At 36.6% G+C, this 27,555-nt stretch overlaps 2 protein-coding genes across 12 annotated transcripts in view; both read right to left on the bottom strand.

Annotated features, from left to right (window-relative positions):
- Window positions 1-3,342, bottom strand: part of C2CD6 (C2 calcium dependent domain containing 6) — a 178,184-nt gene extending 174,842 nt beyond the window's left edge. For all 5 annotated transcript variants that reach the window (XM_045480740.1, XM_045480738.1, XM_045480742.1 and 2 more), the window contains exon 1: window positions 3,069-3,342. In XM_045480740.1, the coding sequence (XP_045336696.1) occupies window positions 3,069-3,281 (213 nt within the window). In that variant the 5' untranslated portion in view covers window positions 3,282-3,342. The remainder of the gene's footprint in view (window positions 1-3,068) is intronic.
- A 6,383-nt stretch (window positions 3,343-9,725) lies between these two features.
- Window positions 9,726-27,555, bottom strand: part of MPP4 (MAGUK p55 scaffold protein 4) — a 68,073-nt gene continuing 50,243 nt past the window's right edge. For 6 of the 7 annotated variants that reach the window (XM_045480758.1, XM_045480759.1, XM_045480760.1 and 3 more), the window contains 9 exons: window positions 26,821-26,961; window positions 19,139-19,259; window positions 18,246-18,403; window positions 15,992-16,115; window positions 15,504-15,695; window positions 14,033-14,106; window positions 13,277-13,370; window positions 12,338-12,459; window positions 9,726-10,360 (listed from right to left, as the gene is read on the bottom strand). In XM_045480758.1, coding sequence (XP_045336714.1) covers window positions 10,293-10,360; window positions 12,338-12,459; window positions 13,277-13,370; window positions 14,033-14,106; window positions 15,504-15,695; window positions 15,992-16,115; window positions 18,246-18,403; window positions 19,139-19,259; window positions 26,821-26,961 — 1,094 coding nt within the window. In that variant the 3' untranslated portion in view covers window positions 9,726-10,292. Of the gene's footprint in view, window positions 10,361-12,337; window positions 12,460-13,130; window positions 13,157-13,276; window positions 13,371-14,032; window positions 14,107-15,503; window positions 15,696-15,991; window positions 16,116-18,245; window positions 18,404-19,138; window positions 19,260-26,820; window positions 26,962-27,555 lie in introns of those variants that run through there. The other variant, XM_045480761.1, reaches the window with a different exon arrangement.

Raw genomic sequence — 27,555 nt, forward strand, 5'->3', positions numbered from 1 at the left:
GAAGCAAGCTCCAGGCTCTGAGCTGTCAGCACAGAGCCCTATGCGGGGCTCAAACTCATGAACCAGGAGATCATGACCTGAGCTGAAGTAGGAGCTCAACTAACTGAGCCACCCAGGTGCCTCAAAATAAATCAGGGATTTAAATGTAAAATGATAATATCAAGGATTAAATGTAAAAATGATATACAAGTACTAGAAGGTAACAGGTAAATTCCTTTACAACCAGGGTGTATGCAAACAGTTTTTAACTAAGACCCACAATTCAGATGTAATAAAAGATTGATAAACTTGACCTCATAAAATTGAGAACCTTTTTACATAGCAAAAAGTACCATGAACAGTCAAAATACAGCTGTTAAATTGTGAAAAAATATTTGTAACACGTATCACAGATGAAGATCTAATATCCTTAAATAAAGAATTTTTGAAAAGTGGGGGAGGAAAAGAACAAAATTTTCTTAGGAAAATAACTTGAACAGAAAATTCATACACAAAAAAATTTAAGATACTTTAAACATACAAAAAAAGATATGCTATGGCCTCATTTCACGCCACTCCCCTCTCATTCACTATGTTCTGTGACCATTCCAAACTATACGTCTGCAGAAACTTCACGCTTCTTTACTCCTTTTATTATGCTCTCCAAAACTCTTTAAATGGTAGCTAGTCTCTTCAGGTTTTCACTTAAAAGCCAATACTTACAGAGGCATTCTCTGACCCCCTGTCCAAACTACTATCTTTCTCCACCACAATTATTTTATATCGCAGTGCCGTTTTATTTCCTTAGAATGCAACATAATCTGTAACTCTCTCTCCCAATTGAAAATTAGCTTCAAGAAAGGTGCTTTGCTTGTCTTGTTCACCATTGCATCCCTGTGTCTAATACAAAACTTGGCACACAAGCCTAGGTGTAATAAAAGTAAAATAACGAGAGGTTAGGAAGTAGCATCTAGTTTGCTTTCAGCAGTGAGCTGCTGAAAGGAATTAACGACGTTTAAAGAACTGACATTAATGTGCAGTGTACATAATCCACATTTTTACCAAAATCACAAACTGCAATACCCCTCAACTGGAGCACTCTCTCTAGTTAATCCTTCCAATTCCTTTAGTAATTTATATTCAATAAACTTTCTTTTCATCTCACCGAGATCTCCAGTCATTTATCCCTCCTTTTTCTTTCACCTGGTTCATGAAACTCTTCTGGCTTCATTTGCTTTCTTCTCTAGCATACTCCCTCAATCTACAACTTCCACATCAATGCCTATCTTTTTCCTCTATCTATAGTAATTTTCAAACTATGAACCACGGGGGTAGTTTAAAATTTGAGCATATTCCTGGGGCCCCAGCCTTCTGATTCAGTAGATATAAGGTAGAGGCCCAAGAATCTAGATTTTAGTAAGTATCCTAGAAGATTTGGATACCAGTGATCCAAGGATAAAATATACACTGGTCTGAAGGAAGAGATGCCTTTCTTCCTATCCAAGGATACCTCTCTCTGTGCTCTAGAGACCATACTTTTCCATTCTCTCAGAGATTTTACTTTACTGTACTCATTGCCTACATTCTTTAATCTCTCCTTAAATCCTAACAAACAATTTTCCCATAAAGCATATCTGATCCATGTCAACCCCCTCCTTAAAACCCACCAGCTTTTCCTGTTTCCAATCTCCGTGGTTCTCAACTTCGAATAACAATGAAATGAAATGTGTTCTAAGCATTATCTGCAAACTAGTGTTTTCCAAAATGTATGCTAAGAGGATGTAAAATATATATGAGAGATATATTTGCTTCCAAGTTTAAAACAAATGTATTTTGTACAGAAAATGCTAAACATATTTACAGAGCTCTTCTGATTCCACTATGATAAACTGCTTTCAAGAAATCATGTACCATAAAATGCCAAGAAATCATAGAAAGACTACCTGTTGCCCAAATATATAATGTCCCATCTATGTACTGATACATAGGCAGCATTTATTAAAGAGCGCCATCCATTCCATGTTCAATGGTCTACATTATGTATCTTATAGCTATTATAATAATTTTAATAACATATACTTGCATTACTCTAAGTGTATTATATAATAAATGCCTATAGTGCATAAACTCATTACTCATTCCTCTGGATCTGTGTCTGAAAAGAATTCATTTACGTGGTCATTATAACTAAATCCAAGTGCACGTTTCATTTCCTAAGCTCTTTTTGTTGTTCTCTCAAAATATTAAAATATTCTACAGTCAAATAATTTGGGAAACCAAACTTGGGTAAACAGTGTACCTTGCATATAGGTACACTATTCTTTTTTGAATGTATGTAGATACTGTTGTACCTATAAGTAAATTAAAAACACTGCTGCATGGTAGCTTTTTGCCATTACAGATTTTCCCAATTAGTAGAGAGTAAAGAGCCAGTTACCTTAATGTGAGAAACTTTGTTTTTTGGGGAGTCCCTGGGGGGGCTCAGTTGGTTAAGTGTCCAACTCGAAACTCAAGAGCTTCTTGAAACTCAAGAGTTTCACACATTTCAAATATAAATTAATCTTTCTAATTAAGAACAGGAGGCCAATAATTCACTTTGTAGACATGATGCAGATTTGGTCCTACAGGTTCATCTGTAAGAACCTCAAGAATTGAAAACAAAGGTAACTAAAGTTTCTGGAGTTTAGCCTTTTGACCATATAAATGAAATCCCAATGATGTGTGATGACACCATCACTAAAGTCAATGATGACAGCAGCTGACACTTATTCACTCTGTGCTTTGCAGTGTTAAGCACTTTGCATCACCATCTCCCTCAGATCTTCATACGACCCTATAAGTAAGGGAGATTGTCATAAGTATTATCTAAATTGTCTTAATTTAATAGTTAATAAAACGAGACTGTGATCCGTTAAATAATCGTCAACTTCCCACAAATAAGCACTTCCTCAGGTATTAACACCTTCCAACTTAGGGCAGGTCTCCTTCCCTCCCATCTGCATGCACTGAGCCCTCTGTCCTTCCCCAGTCCTCTAGGACTGAATTTACCAGGTAGAAAACAGACTCCCCCGGCCCGGGCCCCCACTCACATTCAGCAGCCGGTACCCAGTGCCCTCCTTGCTCTCTTCCTTGGGCAGATAACCAGTCTTAGGCTCCTGGAAGTTACGAGCCGGAGAAGACGCCAACCCTTTTTTGTCCATGGTTTCCACGTTGACATGACGACTCCTGGGAAGCATAGGGGCTGTGTACAGGGAATGGACCCGCCCGCCGCGGTTATCAGCTGCTTTGGAAACCTTAGCCATCCCTTGGGGCGGCTCTATTCCCCCATGCTCTGCGGGTGGATCTGCGCCTAACCGCCTGCCTGCTACTGCGCATGCGCAGCCCACTAGCCACCCCACCCCACCCCCACCCCGCGCATGCGCATGCGTACACACCCTATGACCACATTGCCCTGATAGAGCAAGCTTTAGGAAAGTGTGAGCTTCAAGAGCTGGAGGGTCAGCTGCAAGCACTTACCTAAGCCATTTAGGTCTCCCTTACAAGGGAGGCATAGCATGCTGGTGGACAGCAAGGCTTCTCAGCTGTGTGATTGAACACCATAGTTCATTTTCTTATCTGCCCCTCAAACCATTATAAGCCTCTTTTCCCTAAACCAGTTACTTCTGGGAGATTTACAGTATCAATAACCACTTCCTTACACTGTCCCCTGAGCTCCAGATGTTATGTTTCCAACAGTCTACTTGGACGTCTTTACTGTCCTATACACTCATAACACATGTTAATTTTCTTCTTCCCTCTCAGACCTCTAGTATGTTCCAAACTCATTTAATGCAGCAATATCATAGCCACAAAAGCTTAAAACTTCAGACATATTTTTTAGCTTTAGCCCTAAATATTAGAACCCTACTGTTCCTTTTTATGGCATCTAGTTTACGATACCTCACATACACAACTGCAATGGTTTACTCATGGATCTCCCAGCCTGCTGTCATCCACCCTTTACACTTCTCAATATTAATGCAGTTTACCTTTAAAAACAAACAAAACCAACAAATAAAAATAAAACAAGCAACAGAAATTTTCAGAGCTTTTTTTGTTAGCCATAAATTCGAATTCCTTAATATGGAAACCAAGGGCATTCAAAATGCACTCTGCTACCTCAGGATCCTTATTTATTGGTATTCTACTTGAGATCTATTTTTGTTTTATTCAGGGGCCAGGTCAAACTCCAGCTTTCAGTTAAATCGTATAACCCCATGCACATATTCTCAAAGCAGAATTAACTGTTGTCTCTAAGCTACAACTTGGCATATCACGACTAGTGGGCTCACACTAATAGAATTAGTTAATTTCAAAAGATAGAGTTCAATGGAGGCAGGAACCTGATTCTCATCTTGTACTCCTTAGGGCTCATGGCACAAGAACCGAAAGCTCTTGATACACATTTGTTGTCATTTGCGGTCTATGCTGTGTTGTACTTAATCATTGTTCCAATGAGACTTGCTGCCCAGCAGCACACTATGACTTCTTTAGGGTTCATGTAATAATGCAACATAAAAAGTATCTAATCTGGGGCTCTGGGGTGGCTCAGTTGATTAAGCATCCAGCTCTTCATTTTGGCTCAGGTCGTAATCTCCTGGTTCATGAGTATGAACCTTGTGTCCAACTCTGTGCTGACAGTGCAGATCCTGCTTAGAATTCTCTCTTTTTCTCTGTCTCTGCCCTCCCCTGCTCACAGGCTCATGTGCTCGCACGCACTCTCTCTCTCTCAAAATAAATAAATAAACTTTAAAAAATATATATCTAACCTAAATCTAGTCAAACCTCTAGACCTAACCTTCTGTCTACAGGAAATTCAGGAGATAGAGAACAAATTGAATGATGCTCTTAGGAAAAAATCTAACAAATGCAAAATGTAGGTGGGACATTCCAAAACAAAATGGTTTGGATTCTTTAAGTTACAGCCACTCTAGAAAACAGTTTGACAATTTCTTAAAAAAACTAATCATGTAACTACCATACAATCTAGCAATTGCACTCCTGAGCAGTTTCCCAGAGAAACAAAAACTTACATTCACACAAAAACCCACACACAAATGTTCATAGCAGCTTTATTCATAATAGCCAAAAAATGAAATCAACTCATGTTTTTCAACTGGTAAATGATTAAACAAGCACCTATCTTGGAATACAAATTAGCAATGAAAAGAGATGAATACACAACTTGGATGAATTTCCTGGGCAGAAAAAAGCTAATCCCAAAAGATTACGTACTGTATGATTCATTTATAACATTCTTGAAATGACAAAATGTTATAAATAGAAGACAGATTAGCGGTTGCCAGGGGTTGGAGTTAGAGGTGCAGAGATGGGGAAATAGGTGTGGTTATAAAAGGGCAACAGTGAAAGACTCCTGTGGTTTTTGGAAGTGTTCAGTATCTTTTAAAAAAAATTTTTTGTTAATGTTTATTTATTTTTGAGAGAGAGAGAGAGAGAGAGCATCGGTCGGGGAGGGACAGAGAGAGACAGGGAGACACAGAATCTGAAGCAGGCTCCTGGCTCTGAGCTTCAGCACAGAGCTTGAACTCACGAACCATGAGATCATGACCTGAGCCAAAGTCAGAAGCTCAACTGACTGAGCCACCAAGCACCCTGGAACTGTTCCATATCTTGACTATGGTGGTAGATACACAAACCTACCCAACTGGTAACATTGTATTAATACACACACACACACACACACACACAGCGGTACAAGTAAAACTAGAGAAATTTAAATAAGATCAGTGGGTTTTATCAATGTCAATATTCTGGATATATCATACTACAGTTTTGTAAAATGTTATTTAGAGACACTGGCAAAGTGTACAAAGGATTTCTCTGTATTATTTCTCAAGTATGCATGAATCTACATTTATCTCAGGAAATTTTTCAATTAAAAACATCATGGGGGAGAGAAAAAAATGTAAGAAGACCATTTAAAACTAAGAGATAAAACAACCAAATGAAATGTGCAAACCTTGACTACATCTTGAGAGACAGCTGAGGAAATTTGAGAATGCACTATTTTCCAGCTATTTCAACAAGATGTGCTATGTAAACAAATGTTCTTATTTTTGGAGGATTCACATTTACATATTCTGGTGAAGTGACATGATGTTAGCAACTTTCAAAAGATTTAGCAAGAAAACAAGGGTGTATAAAGAAAGATAAAACAAATGAGCAAATGTGGCAAAATTTTAACAACTATTAAACCTAGGTTGATCTACATTACGGTTGCTACAATTATCCTGGTTTTTCAACATTTTTACATTTGATAGTTTCCAAATAAAAAGCTCTCAGAGTTCACTCATTCATATGGTCTTTTCCTTGTCCCCCATCTTTACCGGTAGAAATCCAGCCATCCTATAAAGGACATGCCCACACGCAACCTTACCCACAATACTTTCCTAGATTCTTTAACTCCTATGCCTACCTATGATTTTGACTAGATAATGAGCCTCCAGAAAGCAGGTACTAGGTTTTGTTCATTTTCTCATTTTTTTGTCCTTTCACAATTCTAGCAATTTGATTGAAATCATATCATCTATCACAAGCCAAGCTTTATGTTTCATAATAGATTACAGATGGTGTATGTAGGCCAGAGGTCCCAAGTGCTGGCTAGTCTACTAGCTATATCACAATCACCTGGGGAATCTTTTTCTAAAAAGACCTACTGAATCTCAGACCTACTGAATCTGAATCTCTGGAGATGGGCCTAGAAGTCTATGTTTTGTTCTGCTCATGGGGAGTGGGGAGAGGCCACTCCAATTACTGAATGTATTGCACCCAAAAAAGCAACAAAAGCCTCATTGGGGATCTTGCCTATTGACACCTCAGAAACTCCACTAAGCCACTCTACCCACACTCGATACAGGGTGAAAAGTGAGAAAAAAGATGACTTTGAGCCAATTATGGAGACATATTAGCAGTGAACTTCCTCAAAGTTTCCCAATCGTCACGGCCAAAGGTTTTTTGATAGGTTTGTACAGGTCCACCAGCTGCTCAGGAAATATGTACTTGCTAGGGTGATTGGGAAATTTGAAGTCTGGGTCATACTTCCCAGACCTGAGGAATTTAAAGGCAACTATGCCCGTGCCAGTTACACTACTACCGACCTAGCCAGCTTTCTGAGTTGCATTCCATAGCTGCTCTGGGGTGTCTTTATTCTCTAGGATGTTAGGAGCAAAACTCCCTTCAACCTGGTATTAACTTTCTGTTGCTGCCATAACAAACTACCACAAATTTAGCAGATTAAATAACACACATTTGCTATCTTAACATTCTGTATGTCAGAAGTCTGACATGGGTCTCACTGGGCTAAAATTAAGGTGTCAGCAGGGTTTAATTCCTTCGTGGAAATTCTAGGGGAAGATCTGTTTGTTGCTCATTGGGATCTTAACAAAATTCAGTTCCTTAAAGATGTAGGACTGAGCCCACATACATTTACTGGCAGGCTGTCAACCAAGGACCATTCTCAGCTGCTAGAGATCACCCATATTCCTTGGCTTGTAGCCCCTTCCTCCTTCAAAATGAGCAACATAACTCTCTGCCCTTCTTCCATTGTCATCTCACTCTCTGACCACATAAAGGAAAAGTTCTGTGCTTTTAAGGACTCATGTGATTACACTGGGCCCAACCAGATACTCCAGGACAATTTCCCCATTTCAGGGTTAAACGACCTTAATCACATCTGCAAAATCCCTTTTGCCAATGTAACGTTCCAGGATCAAGAGATGAACATCTTTGGGGAATATTATCCAGCCTACCACAATCCCCTACACTGGTTTTCTCATATTTCCTTGATGGCATTTGTTCAGGTGTATTAAGTTTTAGAGCTAATGAACGACTTCCCTGAAGTTTGCTGACAGGGGGGATCACGAACTTCTGCACCACCAGCCTGTTGCCAGCATAACCATCCCTGATCACAGCAAAAGCTGGAACTGGCAGGATGACTTCAGAATTGCCAGCAGACTCACAATTCTGTGTCAGCACAGGGAATCCCCTTTTCAGCAGCTCCAGTCTCCCAGGCAAGATATTTCTAATATGGTGCTCGCACCAAATTTAGACCTATTCTTAGAGCCATCCACCCCTAGTCAATTCATCAGTCCTCTTCCGTTCCACAACATTCAGTTGCTTGCTAATCAGGCAGGCCCAACAGCTTTATTGATGTGCTTGATAGCCTTTGAGATATAGCGTCCCATGGAGAGTCTGTCTTGTTATTGTCTTAAGCTCTAGGGTCTCATACCAGTTGAGGCACCAATGAATACGGCTCTGAAGAGACCTTTTTCCATGCAGGGCACATCTCAAGAGTGGGATTTCCTCATCCAGAGATGTCTCTGACAGAGAGCTTGAGAAAAGGCGTGGTGATTTCTCCTCCTATTTCTTGTTGCGCAAAAAAAGAGGCAGAGGAAAGGGCAGTGTAGAGGTCAACTGAGATCTCTCAAGCTCACAGGTCTCTCATTTATTTCCCTGAATTCTTGTTCCACTCAGCTTCTCTTTTGCTATATGTTTTTTGAAGCTCCCTAAATTATTCTGATGTGCAGCCAGATATGGGAAAACTGGTATGGGTTTTTAAGGGAAAAAAAAAAAAACTTTTATGGTTATAAAACTTTTTTATTGAAGTATAATTAATATACGGTATTATATTAGTTTCAGGTGTACAACAAAAAGATTCAACAATTCTATACATTACTCAGTGCTTACCACTGTAAGTATGGTTATCCTCTGTCACCATTTTTACAATTTTATTGACTGTATTCCCTATGCTGTACTTCTTATCCCTGTGACTTATTTTGTAACTGGAAATTTGCACCTCTTAATCCCCTTCATCTATTTTACCCAGCCTCCCACCCACCTCCCCAGTTTGTTCTCTGTATTTGAGTCTTCTTTTTTTGTATTGTTGTTTCTTAAATTCCACATACAAGTGAAATCTTATGGTATTTGTCTTTCTCTGACTTATTTCACTTAGCATTATACCCTCTAGGTCCATCCATGTTTCTACAAATGCCAAGATTTCATTCTTTTTTATGGCTGAGTCATACTCAATTCCATGTTTATACCACAACTTCTTTATCCTTTCGTCTATGGATAGACACTTGGGTTGCTTCCCTATCTTGGTTATTGTAAACAATGCTGCAATAAACACAAGGGGTGCATATATCTTTTTGAATTAGTGTTTTTGTTTTCTTTGGGCAAATACACAGTAGTGGAATTACTGGATCATATGGTAGTTCTATTTTTAATTTTTTGAGGAACCTCCATACTGTTTTCCACAGTGGCTACACCAATTTGCATTCCCACCAACAGCGCACAAGTGTTTCTTTTTCTCCACATCCTCCCCAATGCTTATTATCACTGGTCTCTTTGAATCTAGCCATTCTCACAGATGTCAGGTGACTTCATTTGTGGTTTTGATTTGCATTTCCCTGATGATTAATTATGTTGACCAGCTTTTCATGTATCTGTTAGCCATGTGTATGTTTTTGTTGGCAAAATGTCAATTCAGGTCCATTTTTTAAATAGATTATTTGTTTTTTGGTGTTGAGTTGTAGAAGTTCCTTACATATTTTGGATATTAACCCCTTATCAAATATATCAAATATTTGCAAATATCTTCTCCCATTTAGTAGGTTGCCTTTCATTTTGTTGATGGTTTCCTTTGCTATGCAAAAGCTCTTTATTTTGGTGTTGTTCCAATATGAAACTTTTCAAACAGAAGAGGTACATTTTATTAGTCATGAAGGAAAGCATCTTTCAAGCTAAATTACAGTATATTTATTACATGATATATAATCACAACCACCAAGCCAGTTTCAAAAAAGACAAATTTCATATTTTAATTTATTCAGTAAGGAGACATTAAAAATACATAAAGGCCTTTTGACCCCTTCTTCCCTACTCCCTAAATTTTATGTTTAAACCTGATATATATTTTGTAACACTAATGTTTTTTTCTGTATTAGAGCTTTTCAAGGTAATGATTATAAATGCAACTAACTTGAGAGAACAGGAAATAAACACATTCACCTGCTGTTTTCTAGCTCATTACCTCCTTTGTCATTAAGATGATAATGCTAGAGAGATTAATGTTTGGGTATGAATTGCAGATACAATTTTTACATTTTCCATAATCTTGAGAAAATTTTCAGTACTATATAATCAAAAAATCAATTCCAAATACACCTGCACACATCTTATAAAAATACATTTAAAAACAAGAATAGGAAAAATTCTAAATACTGGGTCATTATTATTCTGAAGGTGAGCTGGCATCATGAAGAAGCTTTGAGTCCTTTATCTTTTTCAGGATATTCTTCCACATCAGAGGAGAACATCAACTCTGGGAGAGAAAATGAACAGATCTTACTCAAAATGGTTTCCCAGTACCTCAAAAAGAGTTTTACAGCTTAGTTATAAACAGATTCTCAAAATATTGACATATTTAATACATATAAAGAAAACTCTCAAGTACAAATAAGAATTTTTAATAATGAAATCTGATTTAAAATGTGAGTGAGAAGCACATGAGTGGTTCAGTTAAGCATCTGACTTTTTTTTTAAGTTTATTTATTTATTCTGAGAGAGAGAGAGAGAGAACAGAGGAAGGGCAGAGAGAGAGAGAGAGAGAGAGAGAGAATTCCAAGCAAGCTCCATACTATCAGCACAGAGCCTGCTTGGAATTCTCCCTTTAACTCTCTCTGCTCCTCCCCTGCTCATGCTGCTCTCTCTCTTTCAAAATAAATAAATAAACTTTTAAAAAATAAATAAAAGGCAAGTAAATGACAAATGTACAAATAGTGCATTTTAAAATGTTTAAATTTTAAATGTACTGTAAACCACTGAAAAATAAAACATATATAATGGAGACAATAACGCTTACCAGAAAATTTAAGTCACTTAGAGAACCTGGGATTATTAAACAGCTAAAAGGTCTAATTCTATAGTGACCATGATAACCTACAACAGAGGGGCAGATGAAGAGCAAGGACTTGGGACTGACACGAGGCATGTGCCCGTTTATCTTAAATGTCTTATCCCATTTAATCACCATAACAACCCAATAAGCAAGTTATTATCATCCTCATTTTATATTTACACTTTTTATCCACATAGAAATAAAAATGTTTTATGACTCACACAGCCCTAAAAGAGAGCAGGATCCCAGAAATCTGCACAAAGCCAGCTCGATCCAGCTTCAATCCCAATCATAGTGTGGGATGTTATTAGTTGACATTTCTACATGTAAACTATTACTTAGCATATAGGTGTGTAATTTATCAAAATATCAAGACATAAAGAAAAAGAAGACTTTAGGAATTTAGTAAAATAAAGTGCTCCAATATAAATATTACATGAAAAATTCCTTGAATGACAAAACTATGTTGAGTGAAAATAGGAAATAGCAAAATACATAAAGCCTCAGACAACTTGTAAATATACTTCAAATACTCCAAAAGGAACAAAGCAACAGAATATTCAGTGAAGGAACATGAGAATTATGATGCAAAAGGTACATTTGTGAATAAGAATATACCAGATTTAGTTTTTACAAATGGAAATATTGGAAAGATTCTCAATTCTTAGACTTCTGAGGTTATAATTAGTTGATCAAATCACAAAGGCTCAGGATATTTAACCAATCAAGAATAAATAACCAAAGTCCAGAAAATATCAAAGAGATTCAAGGGTGAAACTCGGGAACATCTGCTAAAGAAATACAAGTTACACTAGAAATACTAAGCAGTTCCTAAAGCAGTTCTCAAGGGCTATCAGTTTGCTAATATGATTCCCCTTCTCCAGATGTTCCAAAAAGGGTCTGGGGACAATAGATTAGTAAATCTCACTTTCCACCAAGCACACTAAAGCTAGGATTACTACATATTTCATTAGACAATGAAGGGTTAAGAATCTGTGCCAGGTAGAGGAGGTAAGAATGAATATGTCTGATAAAAGCTACATAGATGAAGCATGATTTATTTTAAATTAAGAGATACTTTGATCAGAAGGAGATCAAAAGAAATGAAGAGCAAAGACTCTCTATAAAATACTTGAAGGGTTCCAAGAGAAGAATTACCTCCTAAATATAAATATGTACATGGGCCACAGAAGACTTTCACTAAGTACTCTAGGGCTCCAACTCTCTTAGACTCTCACTGCTTCTCCTGGCATTGTTTCACCACTTTACTGTTACTCTTCTTTCATTATTTTACTTTAAACACAGCTTTGTTATCAGAATATTATAAGCTATATCCAATAAAAGAAAATTTATAAAGTCAAAAGATTTCATGATATTCTTATACTATTTCTTCTTTAATACCTTCACTAAGATCCATGCCTGGCCTGTAAGACAAAAAAAGCCATGATAGTCCAACCAGAAGGGCCACCACCAGATTCACTACAATCCACGGCTGGAGAACCTGTTCCTCAACTCCTGCTGCCCTAAAGACACACAAACACTCATTAGAAATATCTTCATTTAGGTTCATATATCCAAATATATCTCTTTAAGGAACTTTAAAAAAATTAGTTCTCACCTAGAGAAACAACAAGCATGAAATAAGTATACAACATATAATTTCCCTATAAAATACACCATATATGTATATAAATACACACACACACACACACACACACACACACACACACACACCATGAGAATAAAGGTTCGAAGGTTACTGAACTCTATCGCCAAACAAATTTTCTAGGTTTCCCTTCCATCTACTGTGGTGCTACTCATGTCCCTAGCTACTCTCACAAAAAAGACTGCCCCTCTCAGTTTTGTGAACTTGACTCTCAACTCACCTGTCAGCTTCATGACTGGCCACTGATCTGTGGAGGCTGGTTCTCCTTAGATTGTTCTCTTCCTAGCATTGCTTTTCTAGCAGCATTTCTGACTGCATCCCAGCTACCCACTCCCATCACTGTTCTGGAGTATTAGGCCCCTGATTGGGGGCAAAGGTACAAGGCTTCTCCAGTTCATGGTCTATGACTGATCTTACAACCGTAACTTAATAGATTTAAAACAGACTTATAAAAAGAGTACATTTCATTAAAAATGCAATCAAATAGCAATCGTTATCCATTAACCAAGGTAATAGGTATTTTCTTACCATAATTTTGGAAACAAAAACAGGGCCTTCATTATTATTTTTAAATGAAAACATGTAAGAGAGTAGAAGGATAAGAACAGTACCATTACTCCGGTTGTTGCTGTTATTTTACATCAACAATTGCTAATGCTATTGTGAGTTCTTACCAGAGGCTACCATTAACAGAAGAAGGTGTGTAAAGGTGAATTCTGTCACTTGTCATTTGCTGACTCAGAGATAATATAAGAGCAGTAAAGTACACTGAGAAAAAGACAAATGAAATTACTAATGTATTTTTAACAACCCAGTTTATTTTGAATTTATAGATTACTTTAAGGTCAAAACTCTATACTTTGGGGAATGATGACATAAAAGAAATTCATTTGATCAATTTCAATAGGCTGGCTGACCTTATTTTAATTTTCAAGAATATAGATGCAGAAGGGTATTTTGAGATGCTCATTATTTCATCATTAGAAATTATAAGAACCTAAAGGTCTCTTAAGAAATTAAATTACTTACTCAAGGTCTTAATTAAAACTAGTTTTATTAATACTCTCATAATGTAGAACAAAATGTATTCCAAATTATCAAAAAGATATAAAATAGTATTTGTTACTGAAATGCCATGCCAGCTGAATCTGTTTAATATCAAGTAGAAAATACAAAACTGAAACATTACAAAATATAAGACAAATCAAGCTTTTAAAAGCTATCGAGATCAACCTGTACTGGAAAACAATTCTATCAAAATTATGCCTATCATATTTTTTTAATTGCAAATTCCACTGGACATCTATAAGTAATGTTTATAAGTAGCAATAACATAAAATCTTTCTAAAAGTAAAATTAAACTTTTCTTGGTTCAAAATTACAGTGTAATTCAAGTATTACACAATTATCAAATTAAACTATTTACTCACAGAAAGATGCTAAAGCTGTAGGATCCAGGGCAAGAAAATTTCGGATTGCTACTGATGTTTTAGCAAAGTCGATCCTAGAAAATACAAAATCCGCTTGTCACAGTGCATTCGTAAACCTCTCACAAAACTGTACTCTCTTGACTATCATTTTTTTCCTTCTCTATTCTAATGCTACCACATACATTGTCTATTATTAAGCTTTAAGTGGCTACAGTTTATATAAACACACATGAAAGAATATCTTATTTACAAAAGCCACATAAAACATTTAACTAGATTAGTATTTAGTCAATATTCTTTTGGAGTTAAGACATTCTTAACAAATTAAACATGAACTGCAAAATTTCATTAGATTCTACCTCTTTGTATTACCCATATCATTAGGCTTTAAGTTGTTATTTTTCTTAAAGGGTTGAATTGTGTTCTCAAAGACATGTTGAACTTCTAGCCCCTTCCCCCTTTTCCTGTGAACATGACCTTATTTGGAAATAGGGTCTTTACAGATGTAATCAAGTTAATGTGAGGCCATTAGAATGGGCCCTAATTCAATACAACTGGCGTCCTTAGAAGGAGAGAAGGGAAGACCATCACGTGACAAAAAAAGCAGACGTTGGAGTGATGTGCCTACAAACCAAGGAACTCCAAGGATTGCCAGTAACCACTGGAAGCTAAGGAAAGACGTGGAAGAGACTCTTGATCCAGCCCTCCAGAAAGGAACCAACCTGGCCAACACCTTGATTTCAGAATTCTAGCCTCCCAAACTGAGAGGGAATAAATCCCTGTTGCTTTAAGCCACCCAGTTTGTAATACAATTGACCCTTGAATAACACAGGGTTGAACTGCATAGGTCCGATTACACGCAGATTTTTTTCAATAAATATAGTGCAGTACTATAAATGTATTTTCCTTATGAGTTTCTTAATAACTTTTGTTTTTTCTGGCTTAATTTTTTAGAAGAATACAGTATGTAATACATATAACATACAAAATATGTGGTAATCAACTGTTATTGGTGAGGCTTCTGGTCAACAGTAGGTTATTAGTTAAGTTCTCTGAGGGAGTCAAGACTTATATATCAATTTTTGACTTGCAAGGGGTCAGCACACCCAACCCCTGAGATTTTCAAGGGTCAACTGTACTTTGTTACAGGAAACCTAGGAAACTCATACAATACCCAGAGTCTCACCTATACCTGATTCAGATGATTTGGAAGATGATATTTGGAACTGTTTTCATTGACTATATTTGGAAGAAATTTTAAATTCAGAGTTGATGCTGGAATGGGTTTAGATTTGGGAGATGCTTTTGTTGAGAGTATTCCCATCCCCTCCTGCCCCCCAAAAACGGAAACAGACTGGCTTTTAAAAAAAAAGTCAAATTAATATTAATTCTCTTTTGAAAACTGTCATAGGGACAATGCTCAACATTTCTGAAGAAAAGTTAGAGGGATGTGCAGTCACAATAATCTTACCTGTCAAAAGTTGAAACTGTACTTAGAGCCAAAAGCAAGTAGAGAAGACTCTGGAATGGATATGCTAAGGTCTTATACTGTTGCAGAAGGTTTGAGAGGTTAGAAAGCTGATCTCCTGCCAGAATATATATGAAAACAATATTCCACACAGCACAGCCAGCCAAGAAGCCATGGGAAAAGAGACCAATCATCCTGAATGGAAAAGGGTTTAATTATTACACACGCATTAGTAAAGTAAAAAGCTAAAATATTTTTTAAATCTCTTCACATGTAAGAATAAAACTCAACATTTCAAAAAACTAAAACCAAGCTTTTTCTTTTTATCACACTGATAGGCAGATGATTTAACTCCAATTAAATATTTTAAAAAATATACCTATTTACTATTTTAAGTTGTCAATTTTGTTCACAGTATAGAACAATCAAGACTTATTTTTTAAAAAATTATGGAACATCTGTTTTAAGAAAAGTCCAACCAAAGCAGTCACCTGAAAGCCCGGTGCACTGAGAGTGCAACATCTCTGGTCGTCCAGGAAAGCTTCACGTCCATTGACACCTCTATGTTTTCTGTGGTCTTTATCAACTCTGAACGATCAGCAGCCTGGAATCTCCCTAAGAACACATTACACACTTGTCAACAACTAGTAACATTGAACCCTGGCAGGCTGTTTACATTATTTCACACTGTAAGAACCCTCAGACTGAGATTTTGTGGTTTTTCTATCTAAAAACTCTCCCTGATCCAGTCCCGATTTCAGAAAGCTCTTCTCTTTTGGTTGCTTAAATATACTATTTTTTTACCTTTAAGAAAAATAAACAAAGTCCATATATTTCCTTCTCATCCCAAAATAGATGTTAAAGTAACAGTTTTGGAAATCAATTACATTTAATGAAATAATGAACTTTCCACCCAGAACAAAGTCTAGAAACCTTTAACATGACATAATCCAAAATATTCTAATTTTGAGATGTTAGTTTATTAAAGTTCAAATGCCAACACTATAAAGCTAAGTCAATGTTTGAAAACACTTCAAATTTCTTAGGAAAAAATGCCAGTGTGTGTAGCATGGCATTCTGTGATGACAGGGTGGAAAGGGGTTGTTTTATAAACATAAAATTCCTGTGACAAGTATCCGTTCAAGTGTCAGCACCACAACACTGTGTGAGCAGAGCATTATCCTTTTACTGTTGACAAGGCTCCTTCTTGTAGATCTACCAATCCACAAACAGACCTCAGGAAGCAGGAAAGGTTCCATTTCATTATCTTTGCCAAATCTGGCTGTCAAGTATTTGGGAGGATGAAAGACAGAGGTGCAAGACCTAATTTTCCCTCAGAAAAGACAACTTCTGGGCAGGCAACTGGTGTCTTTTATGGTCAGTTATTCTAGGAGGGAAGTTTCTGTGCTAAGGGAAACAAGAATAAAAATGAGGATTCAGTGATATTGCTTAAAAACAGACTATAAAAAATAGATATTGCTTAAAAGTGAGGATTGAGCGATATTGCTTAAAAACAGAAGTAAATTAAAAACCAACATAGTATACTAGTAAAAGTGCTTGACTAGACTAGTCATATAACCTCAGTTCAAGTCCCAGTTCTGCACTAACCTACTTCGAGACCCTGTCTAAGTCAGCCTCTCGGGATCACAAGTCTCTCACTGGCTAAGAACTCCAAGATGCCTCACATGGGATCTTATAGAATACAAATTCTAAAATAATTTACATAAAATCTAAATTATAAATTTTAATACCAATGTTTATTTTTCATTTGAGTTCTTTAAGCAGCATATTCATAGCATATTCATGGGATATGTGTGGTCATGATCATGCTTTCCATATGTTTTTCTTAAACACTGCAAATGGAGTTTTATAATCAATGTCAGAAAGAATATGGAGCTACAACACTGTATTTCTTATTTAATATGGTAATACCATCATGTATTTTCTCTCATTTATTTGTAATTATAAAAATCATATCATTATCTGCCCTACCACCAACACCACCATCATTATTGAAAACTGGTAAAGTACAACAAAAAATAAAGAAATGGGTGAAAGTGGGTGGGAGATTTTCAAAGTTACCCACAATCCCATAACCCAGAAACAACCAACATTAATATTTTGGCATATTTCCTTCTAGTCTTTTGCCCTATACATTTTTCTACAGTTGAGCTCAAACTACATATGTGTGTGTATGTTTATTTTTCATTAAATCTTTCCACGAATTGGGGAGCCTGTGGCTCCGTCAGTTAAGCATCGGACTTCGGCTCAGGTCATGATCTCGTGGTTCACGAGTTTGTATCCCACATTGGGCTCTGTGCTGACAGCTCAGAGTCTGGAGCCTGCTTCAGATTCTGTGTCTCCCTCTCTCTCTCTGCCCCTCCCCCACTCATGCTTTGTCTCTCTTTGTCTCTCTCTCACTCTCAAAAATAAAAACATTAAAAAATTTTTAAATCTTTCCATGAAATTAAAAATTCTCTGTAAACATTATTTTTAATGGTATGGAAGATTTTATTATACAGACACACCATAACTGACTGAAATCATGCCCCTTCCATTTTATACTTATATTGTTTGCAGTTTTTCACTCTCAAGAATAACAGTATGATGGTTAGCTTTGTTTATAAATTTTTGTTCATATTTTTATTTCCTTAATTCAGATTTCCAGAAATATAATTCCTAGGCAAAAGGATATCCTTGTATCATTCCTAAAAGGCTCATATTCAAACACAAGGAAGTACTTACGGCTTTTTTCCACAAACACTTTGCCTACAGGCTGGCTAATGCCAGTGGGTACAGTGAATCTAGACTGTTGTTCTGGACTGCTTTGCTCATCAGTAATTATGTCTTCATCTTCTACTCCTAGTTCATTGGCATACTGTAATTCTGCTGGCTGGGTTTTCCTGTAATCAGGAAGAATGTAAGAAAAATGGATTATTACTGTATTTTTACAGACACACATAAGGAGGTACCTGTAAAAGAGCTCTAGACTTGGGAATCGAGAAATTTGGTTTTACTAAAATGGATTATTAACTGTTATGTGCAGCAAGTCACATATATTTATGTGGGCCTCAGTTTTCTCATCTGGAAAATGAAGTGACTGAACTAGATTTGTAAGGTTCTTTCCAAAGTTAAAATGATAGGATTGTATACAAATATTGATCACTATTTATTGGGTAATTTCCAAAAACAAACAATAGTGTTATATAACTTCTTTAAAGTATCCCATTCTATTTTATCCGAGACTTAATTTCCTATGCTAAAATACACATTTTTTAATTGCTGAAATAAAATTTGAATTCTATTAACATGAGAAAATATATCACAATAGCCCATTTTATTAATATTACCTTCAAATTTCAGTATGTTTAGTATCTAACTTTTTGCTATTCATATAATATCTTCTATTGATGTTCATCTTTTTTAGAGATAGCTCCTAAATTTTTAATTTAAGTATAGTATTTTACATTTGCAGTTGTTTACTCTTTTCAAATCTATCATTAGGTTGGTTTAATTGATATTTTTGTAATCTTAATTACCGTATTTAATATGAGTTAATCCAAACCTACAACTTGAGAACTCTGAATTAAGTAGCATAGTGTCCCTGAAGAATATTTAGAAGGACACATAATTCTTACTTTGTCTTCCTTCGAGGTTTCTGAATAACCACCTCCTCAGTTGGCTCCATATGAATACCATTTTCATTTCGTAATAAAGATGCATTGGATGCCTTCTTTTGGGCAAAGGAAGTCTCCAATTCTGAAAATAAAGTATATTAAATTTTCAAGTTACTACAACATAGAAAGAAAAGTAACATATAAAACTTATAAGACAAGAGAACTTTAAAAATTCTAATTAGAGTAGAACAGATCAATGAAACCAAAAGCTGGTTCTTTGAAAGAATTAACAAAATTGATAAACCACTAGCCAGTTTGATCAAAAGGAAAAAGGAAAGGACCCAAATAAATAAAATCAAGAATGAAAGAGGAGAGATCACAACCAGCACAGCAGAAATAAAAACAATAATAAGAGAATATTATGAGCAATTATATACCAATAAAATGGGCAATCTAGAAGAAATGGAAAAATTCCTAGAAACATATACACTGCCATAACTGAAACAGGAAGAAATGGAAAATTTGAACAGACGCATAACCAGTAAGGAAATCAAATTAGTAATCAAAAATCTGCCAAAAAACAAGAGTCCAGGGCCAGATGGCTTTCCAGGGGAATTCTACCAAACATTTAAGGAAGAATTAACACCTATTCTCTTGAAACTGTTCCAAAAAATAGAAATGGAAGGAAAACTTCCAAACTCTTTCTATGAAGCCAGCATTACCTTGATTCCAAAACCAGACAGAGACCCCACTAAAAAGGGGGTGATCATGACCACCAATTTCCTTGATGAACATGGATGCAAAAATCCTCAACAATACATTAGCCAACCAGATCCAACAACATTAAAAAAATTATTCACCACAACCAAGTGGGATTTATACCTGGGATGCACGGCTGGTTCAATATCCACAAAACAATTAACATGATTTATCACATCAATAAAAGAAAGGACAAGAACCATATGATCCTCTCAGTAGATGCAGAGAAAGCATGTGACAAAATACAGCATCCTTTCTTGACAAGGACCCTCAAGAAAGTAGGGATAGAAGGAGCATACCTCAAGATCATAAAAGCCATATATGAAAGACCCAAATGCTAATATCATCCTCAAGGGGGAAAAACTGAGAGCTTTCCCCCTAAGGTCAGGAACAAGACAGGGATGTCCACTCTCAACACTGTTATTCAACATAGTATTGGAAGTCTTAGCCTCTGCAATTAGACAACACAAAGAAATAAAAGGCATCCAAATCGGCCAGGAGGAGGTCAAACTTTCACTCTTCGCAGATGACATGACACTCTATATGGAAAACCCAGAAGATTCCACCAAAAAACTGCTAGAACTTATCCATGAATTCAGCAAAGTAGCAGGATATAAAATCAATGCACAAAAATCGGTTGCATTCCTATACAACAACAATGAATCGACAGAAAGAGAAATCAAGGAATCGATCCCATTTACAGTTGCACAAAAAACCATAAAATACCTAGGAATAAATCTAGCCAAAGAGGTGAAAAATCTATATACTGAAAACTATAGAAAGCTTATGAAAGAAATTGAAGAAGACACAAAGAAATGGAAAAAGATTCCATGCTCCGGCATAGGAAGAACAAATATTGTTAAAATGTCGATACTACGCAAAGCAATCTAAATATTCAATTCAATCCCTATCAAAATAACACCAGCATTCTTCCCAGAGCTAGAACAAATAATCCTAAAATTTGTATGGAACCAGAAAAGACCCTGAATAGCCAAAGCAATCTTGAAAAAGAAAACCAAAGCAGGAGGCATCACAATCCCAGACTTCAAGCTATACTACAAAGCTGTAATCATCAAGACAGTATCGTACTGGCACAAGAACAGACACTCAGATCAATGCGGCAGAATAGAGAACCCAGAAATGGACGCACAAACGTATGGCCAACTAATCTTTGTCAAAGCAGGAAATAATATCCAATGGAATAAAGACAGTCTATTCAGCAAGTGGTGCTGGGAAAACTGGACAGCAACATGCAGAAGAATGAACCTTGACCACTTTCTTACACCATACACAAAAATAAACTCAAAATGGATGAAAGACCTCAATGTAAGTCAGGAAGCCATCAAAATCCTTGAGGAGAAAGCAGGCAAAAACCTCTTTGATCTTGCCCACAGCAACTTCTTACTCAACACGTCTCCGGAGGCAAGGGAAACAAAAGCAAAAATGAACTACTGGGACCTCAACAAAATAAAAAGTTTCTGCACTGCGAAGGAAACAATCAGCAAAACTAAAAGGCAACCAACAGAATGGGAGAAGATATTTGCAAATGACATATCAGATAAAGGGTTAGCATCCAAAATCTATAAAGAACTTATCAAACTCAAGACCCAAAAAAACAAATAATCCAGTGAAGAAATGGGCAAAAGACATGAATAGACACTTCTCCAACGAAAACCTCCAGATGGCCAACTGACACATGAAAAAATGCTCAACATCACTCCTCATCAGGGAAATACAAATCAAAACCACAATGAGATAACACCTTACACCTGTCAGAATGGCTAACATGAACAACTCAGGCAACAACAGATGTTGGCGAGGATGCAGACAAAGAGGATCTCTTTTGCATTGTTGGTGGGAATGCAAGGTGGTGCAGCCACCCTGGAAAACAGTATGGAAGTTCCTCAAAAAACTAAAAATAGAACTACCCTACGAACCAGCAATTGCACTAGTAAGCATTTATCCAAGGGATACAGGTGTGCTGTTTCGAAGGGACACAGGAACCCCAATGTTCATAGCAGCACTATCAACAATAGCCAATGTATGGAAAGAGCCCAAATGTCCATCAATGGATGAATGGATAAAGAAGAAGTGGTGTATATATATCCAATGGATTATTACTCAGCAATCAAAAAGAATGAAACCTTGCCATTTGCAACCACGTGGATGGAACTGGAGGGTATTACGCTAAGTATTAGTCAGTCAGAGAAAGACAAAAATCATATGACTTCACTCATATGAGGACTTTAAGAGACAAAACAGATGAACATAAGGGAAGGGAAACAAAAATAATATAAAAACAGGGAGGGGGACAAAACAGATGAGACTCATAAATATGGAGAATAAACAGAGGGTTACTGGAGGGGTTGTGGGAAGGGGGATGGACTAAATGGGCAAAGGGCACTAAGGAATCTACTGCTGAAATCATTGTTGCACTATATGCTAACTAATTTGGGTGTAAATTAAAAAAAATAAAATAAAATAATTCTAATTAGACCAAAATTTTTTCATCATTTTACTAATTTTTAATTTTTATAATGTTATACCTCTAAATGCTCACCAAAAAAACAGAAATTGTAATGCCAAAAATATGGGAAAAATTATGTAATCCAGTACCCAGACTTTTGGGAGAGCCCCAAGATTACCTACAGATCACATATTCACCCAACGGACCCACAGGACTCAGAAGTCATTACACTCACCAGTCCTTACATTCATAGTTACAATGTATCACAGTGAAATGACATAAAGTAAAATCAGCAAAGGGCAAAGGCACATGGAGTAAAGTCCAGAGGAAACCAGGTATAAGCTGTCAAGAGTCATCTATCAATGGAGTCACACAGGATGCGCTAATTCCTCCAGCAACAAGCTGTGACATGTATGACACTTTCTCTACCAGGAAAGTTCATTTAAGCTCAGCACCCACGGCTTTTATTGGCACCTGATCACATAGGCACTCCCTGCCTAGCACATACCAAAATTCCAGATTCCCAGAAGGAAAGCAGGTGTTCAGCATAAATCATATTGTGTACACAAATGCATAGCAAACCACCCTTATAATTTAGGGAAAGTTTTATTTAAGTGTGGGGAACTGCTTATCATCCATGTTCCAGAGGTTGAAGAGGCAACCTTGCAAGTGGCCTTTTTCTTTTTTTTAATTATTCTCAAGCTAGTTGTATACAGTGTGGTCTTGGCTTCAGGGTGGATTCCAGTGATTCATCGCTTACATATAACATCCAGTGCTCATCCCAACAAGTGCCCTCCTTAATCCCATCACCCATTTTCCCCATCCCCATTAACCCTCAATTTGTTCTCTGTATTTAAGAGTCTCTTATGGTTTCCTCCCTCTCTGTTTTTATCTTATTTTTCCTTCCCTTCCCAGATGATCATCTGGTAAGTTTCTCAAATTTCACTTATGAGTGAAATCATACAATATCTCTTTCTCTGACTGACTTATTTAGCTTAGCATAATACACTGTAGTTCCAACCGTGTTGTTGCAAATGGCAAGATTTCTTTCTTTTTCATTGCTGAGTAGTATTCCATTGTATATATATACCACATCTCCTTTATCCATTCATCAGTTGATGAACACTTAGGCTCCATAGTTAATATCATCCTGAATCGGGAAAAATTGAGAGCTTTCCCCTGAGATCAGGAACATGAGAAGAATGTCCATTCTCACAACCGTTGTTCAACATAGTATTAGAAGTCCTAGCCTCAGCAATCAGACAATAAAATGAAATAAAAGGCATCCAAACTGGCAAAGAAGAAATCAACCTTTCACTCTTCACAAATGACATTAAATTCTACATGGAAAACCCAAAAGACTCCACCAAAAAACTGCTAGAGTTAATACAGGAATTGAGCAAAGTTGCAGGATATAAAATCAATGCACAGAAATCGGTCACATTTCTATACACCAATAATGAAACAACAGAAAGAGATATCAGGGAATCGATCCCATTTACAATTACATCAAAAACCATTAAATACCTAGGAGTAAATGTAACCAAAGAAGTAAAAGATCTATATGCTGAAAACTATAGAAAGCTTATGAAAGAAACTGAGGAAGATGCAAGTAGGCCTTTCTAACAAGAACAGTTTCAGGCTTGCTATATTAACTCTTTCCTGAGCACAGGGTATTAAGTTTAAGTAAGTCAATGGAGTCTTCTCATCAGCTAGCTATTCTTCCAATGTGAAAATACTGGCAATGGCTTCCTGGAATACCCTCAAAGCCCCCAGAATTCTATTTTAATAAAACACTTTAGCCCAAACTGGAAATACCAAAGAAGTAAAGCATACCATAATCATCCAGATGAAACAAAATAAAAATCATACAAAATTAAGTACCCAGAAATTTAGAAAGCTGGACTTGCATAGATGAGTACATTCTGGAATGACAGTGACAGGTGCTTTTTTGGCCCAGAACTTTGTTGGGTCCATAACTTTCTAAAAATGGTCAAGTCAGAGGCGCCTGGATGGCTCAGTCAGGTGAGCATCCAACTCTTGATTTCGGCTCAAGTCATGATCACAGCTTCATGGGATTGAGCATCCCGTTCAACTCCATCCTGAGCGTGAAGCCAGCTTAAGACCCTCTCTCTATCCCTCTACCCCTCTCCCCTGCTTGCACTCTCTCTCTCTCTCTCTAACTAAAAATAATAAATACATACATACATACATAAAATAAAAATGGTCAATTTCTGTAAATACATTTTTCATAAATTGTAAAACTAGGTACTGGTATCCATCTTGATTTTCAAATTTTTACCCTAACTAAATTAACTATGGTGGTAGTTTTAATTCAACTATATTTACTGCCAGTAATGAAAGAAATCATAAAACTGTCTGATCGTCATTTCTGTCTCTTTTTCCTTCTTCTGCCCTCTCCCCTTCATAAATACTCACTGTCCCTGGGCACCACAGCATCCTACTTCAACTTGCCTCTAAAAACTGTGCTCCATACTATGAACTCTTCTAGTTCCTACCCTCTCCTCCTGTAATTCTTCCATCCCATCAGGACCTACTATTTTCTAAGAGGATAAGTAATTGGTCAGGGTAGTTATTTTGTCATAAATTATTCATCAGGGGCCAATGTTAGTAGGAAAGAGCTAATCTCCCAATCCTCATTCCTTCCCTTTGTTTTACTCTAACAAAACCCATTATCTTTCTTCTAATTACTATAAAAGTCATAATGCTCAATATTTGAAAAATTAGTAAAAAATAAATGAAGAAAGACAATAAAAATCATCCCTAATTCCTTCTTCCAAAAAACCTACGTTTGCTATATCTTTCCATTGTTTTTACTATATAGATGCATGCATATACATGTGTTCTGGGTTGAACTGTGTCCCCCAACAAAAGATATGTTCAAGTCCTAACCCCCAGTACCTGTGAATGAGACTCTATTTGGAAATAGGGTCTTTGCAGTTATAATCAAGTTAAGATAAGATCATGCTGGATTGGGATGGGCCTGAAATCTAATGACTGAAATCCTTATACCAGAAAATATGGGAAAATGTGAAGATGGGTGTACAAAATGGAGTTATATTGCCACAAGCCAAAGAACATCAAGGATTGCCAATAACCACCATGGTAAGCTAGAAGAGGCAAGGATGGATTCTTTCCTAGAGCCTTCAGAGGGAGGATGGCCCTGCAGGCACCTTGTTTTGGACTTCTATCCTCCAGAACTGTTGGAGAATAAATTTCTGTTAGTTTAAGTTTCTCCATTTATAATAATTTGTTATGGCAGCCCTGGGAAATTAATACAACATATTTTACAAAAATAGGATCCTTTAGGGGCGCCTGGGTGGCGCAGTCGGTTAAGCGTCCGACTTCAGCCAGGTCACGATCTCGCGGTCCGTGAGTTCGAGCCCCGCGTCGGGCTCTGGGCTGATGGCTCAGAGCCTGGAGCCTGTTTCTGATTCTGTGTGTCTCCCTCTCTCTCTGCCCCTCCCCCGTTCATGCTCTGTCTCTCTCTGTCCCAAAAATAAATAAACGTTGAAAAAAAAAAATTAAAAAAAAAATAGGATCCTTTGATATATACTATTATATGTATGTATGTATATTAATATGTATGTATGTACTATTATATGTATGTATGTATATTAATGTATATACTATTATATGTATTATATGTATGAGTACAATGACTCAACAGTATATTACTGATGGTTTTCCACGTCACTATTTCACCTTAACAATCCTTTTAATGGGGCCTGGTTTCTATTAAATGGATAAAATATGATTTATTTAGCCAGTATCACTTTGTTAGCTATGGTTATTACCAGTTTCTACTCCTATAAATAATGCTGAAGTTACCATCCTTTAATTACTGTGGCTAGTGTAGTTACTTCTATTTCTAGCAGTTCAGACAGGCTATACCAATTTACGCTCTTAGCAGCAGTATATGAGTGTGCCCCTTCCTCATCAATTTTTATACATATATGTAATATATGTATATGTGTATATATGTTTTATCTAACACTTTTAAATTTTATAATCTGAAAAAAAGCATTGCCAATTTGATATTTGACAGTATTTTGTTTACCTTGTGAATAGCGCCTGGGACATAGCAAGACTCAATAAATGATGACTGTTCTTTCATTGCATTGTTCATAGATTCAGTTAATACTGAATCTATCCTTTCCCCACTCATCTTAAATATCCATTTTATCACATACTAAATTCTTATACACACCAAAATCTGAACTTTCTGTTTTAATCCCGTATTTGTATTCCTTCCCTCATAATATACAGAAATGTGAAAAAATAGACTCTCTAAAGGGTTCTTGACCTAACCTATTAGAGTTACTCCAGTGGTAAAACTTTAAGAAAGAAAAAAGTAAAGGGATACGGGTGAGGAAAAATGGGAACAGAGAAATTTTAAATCATACCCCCAATATAACAACTAGTATCACAACCTAACCTTGGTCTCTTCACATACCAAGAGGTAGCCTCGTCTTCCTCTGCCTCCTTGGAACAGGAGCTTCTTTTGGTTGTTCTGTGGATTCTTTAGCTGGTGGCTCACTGCCCTCAGATGGCTTATGAACAGGAGCCTGAACAAGGCCTTCTGAAGAAGCGCTACCTGCAGACAAGTGGAATGGGAAAAAACAGGATAATTTAACCAAAGATCACTGAGTCTTAAAAAGATGGAAAAAAAATGGAACTAGAATAGTTCCTAAATGATGACTAACTGTCCTTTGTTACATCTTTGCCTATAAGAATTGGTCTTAACCCACACTTATATCACATTATAAATTATAATAAATTCAGTAGTTAATATATCAAATCAATACTCAAGGTTTTTGTTTTTGTTTTTTATTATATCTCTACATACAGACACAGATATTTTCACATCTTAAGATTCGTAACAGGCAGCAAGTAGAGTGGAGGGACGAGTTAGAGCTGACTGAGGTTTTGAGCCCAAGTGACTGGGAGAATGGGGGATTCCATTAACAGAAATTTGTGAGAAGTAAAAATTGATTTACGGTGGAAGGTAATGATGAATTCTGAACATGCTGAGTTTAAGTTACTGACAGAACATCCAGGATTATTAGTGGATAACTAAGACAAAAAGTTCACAAAACTTGCTTATTGTAGAGCCTCTAACACATGGTTAATATGGCCTTGACTTCAGACTCTTGCTAATGAAGAGATTCTTTGACTGAAATTAGGGATC

The sequence above is a fragment of the Leopardus geoffroyi genome, chromosome C1 (genome assembly GCF_018350155.1).
Source record: "Leopardus geoffroyi isolate Oge1 chromosome C1, O.geoffroyi_Oge1_pat1.0, whole genome shotgun sequence".
Lineage (NCBI taxonomy): Eukaryota > Metazoa > Chordata > Mammalia > Carnivora > Felidae > Leopardus > Leopardus geoffroyi.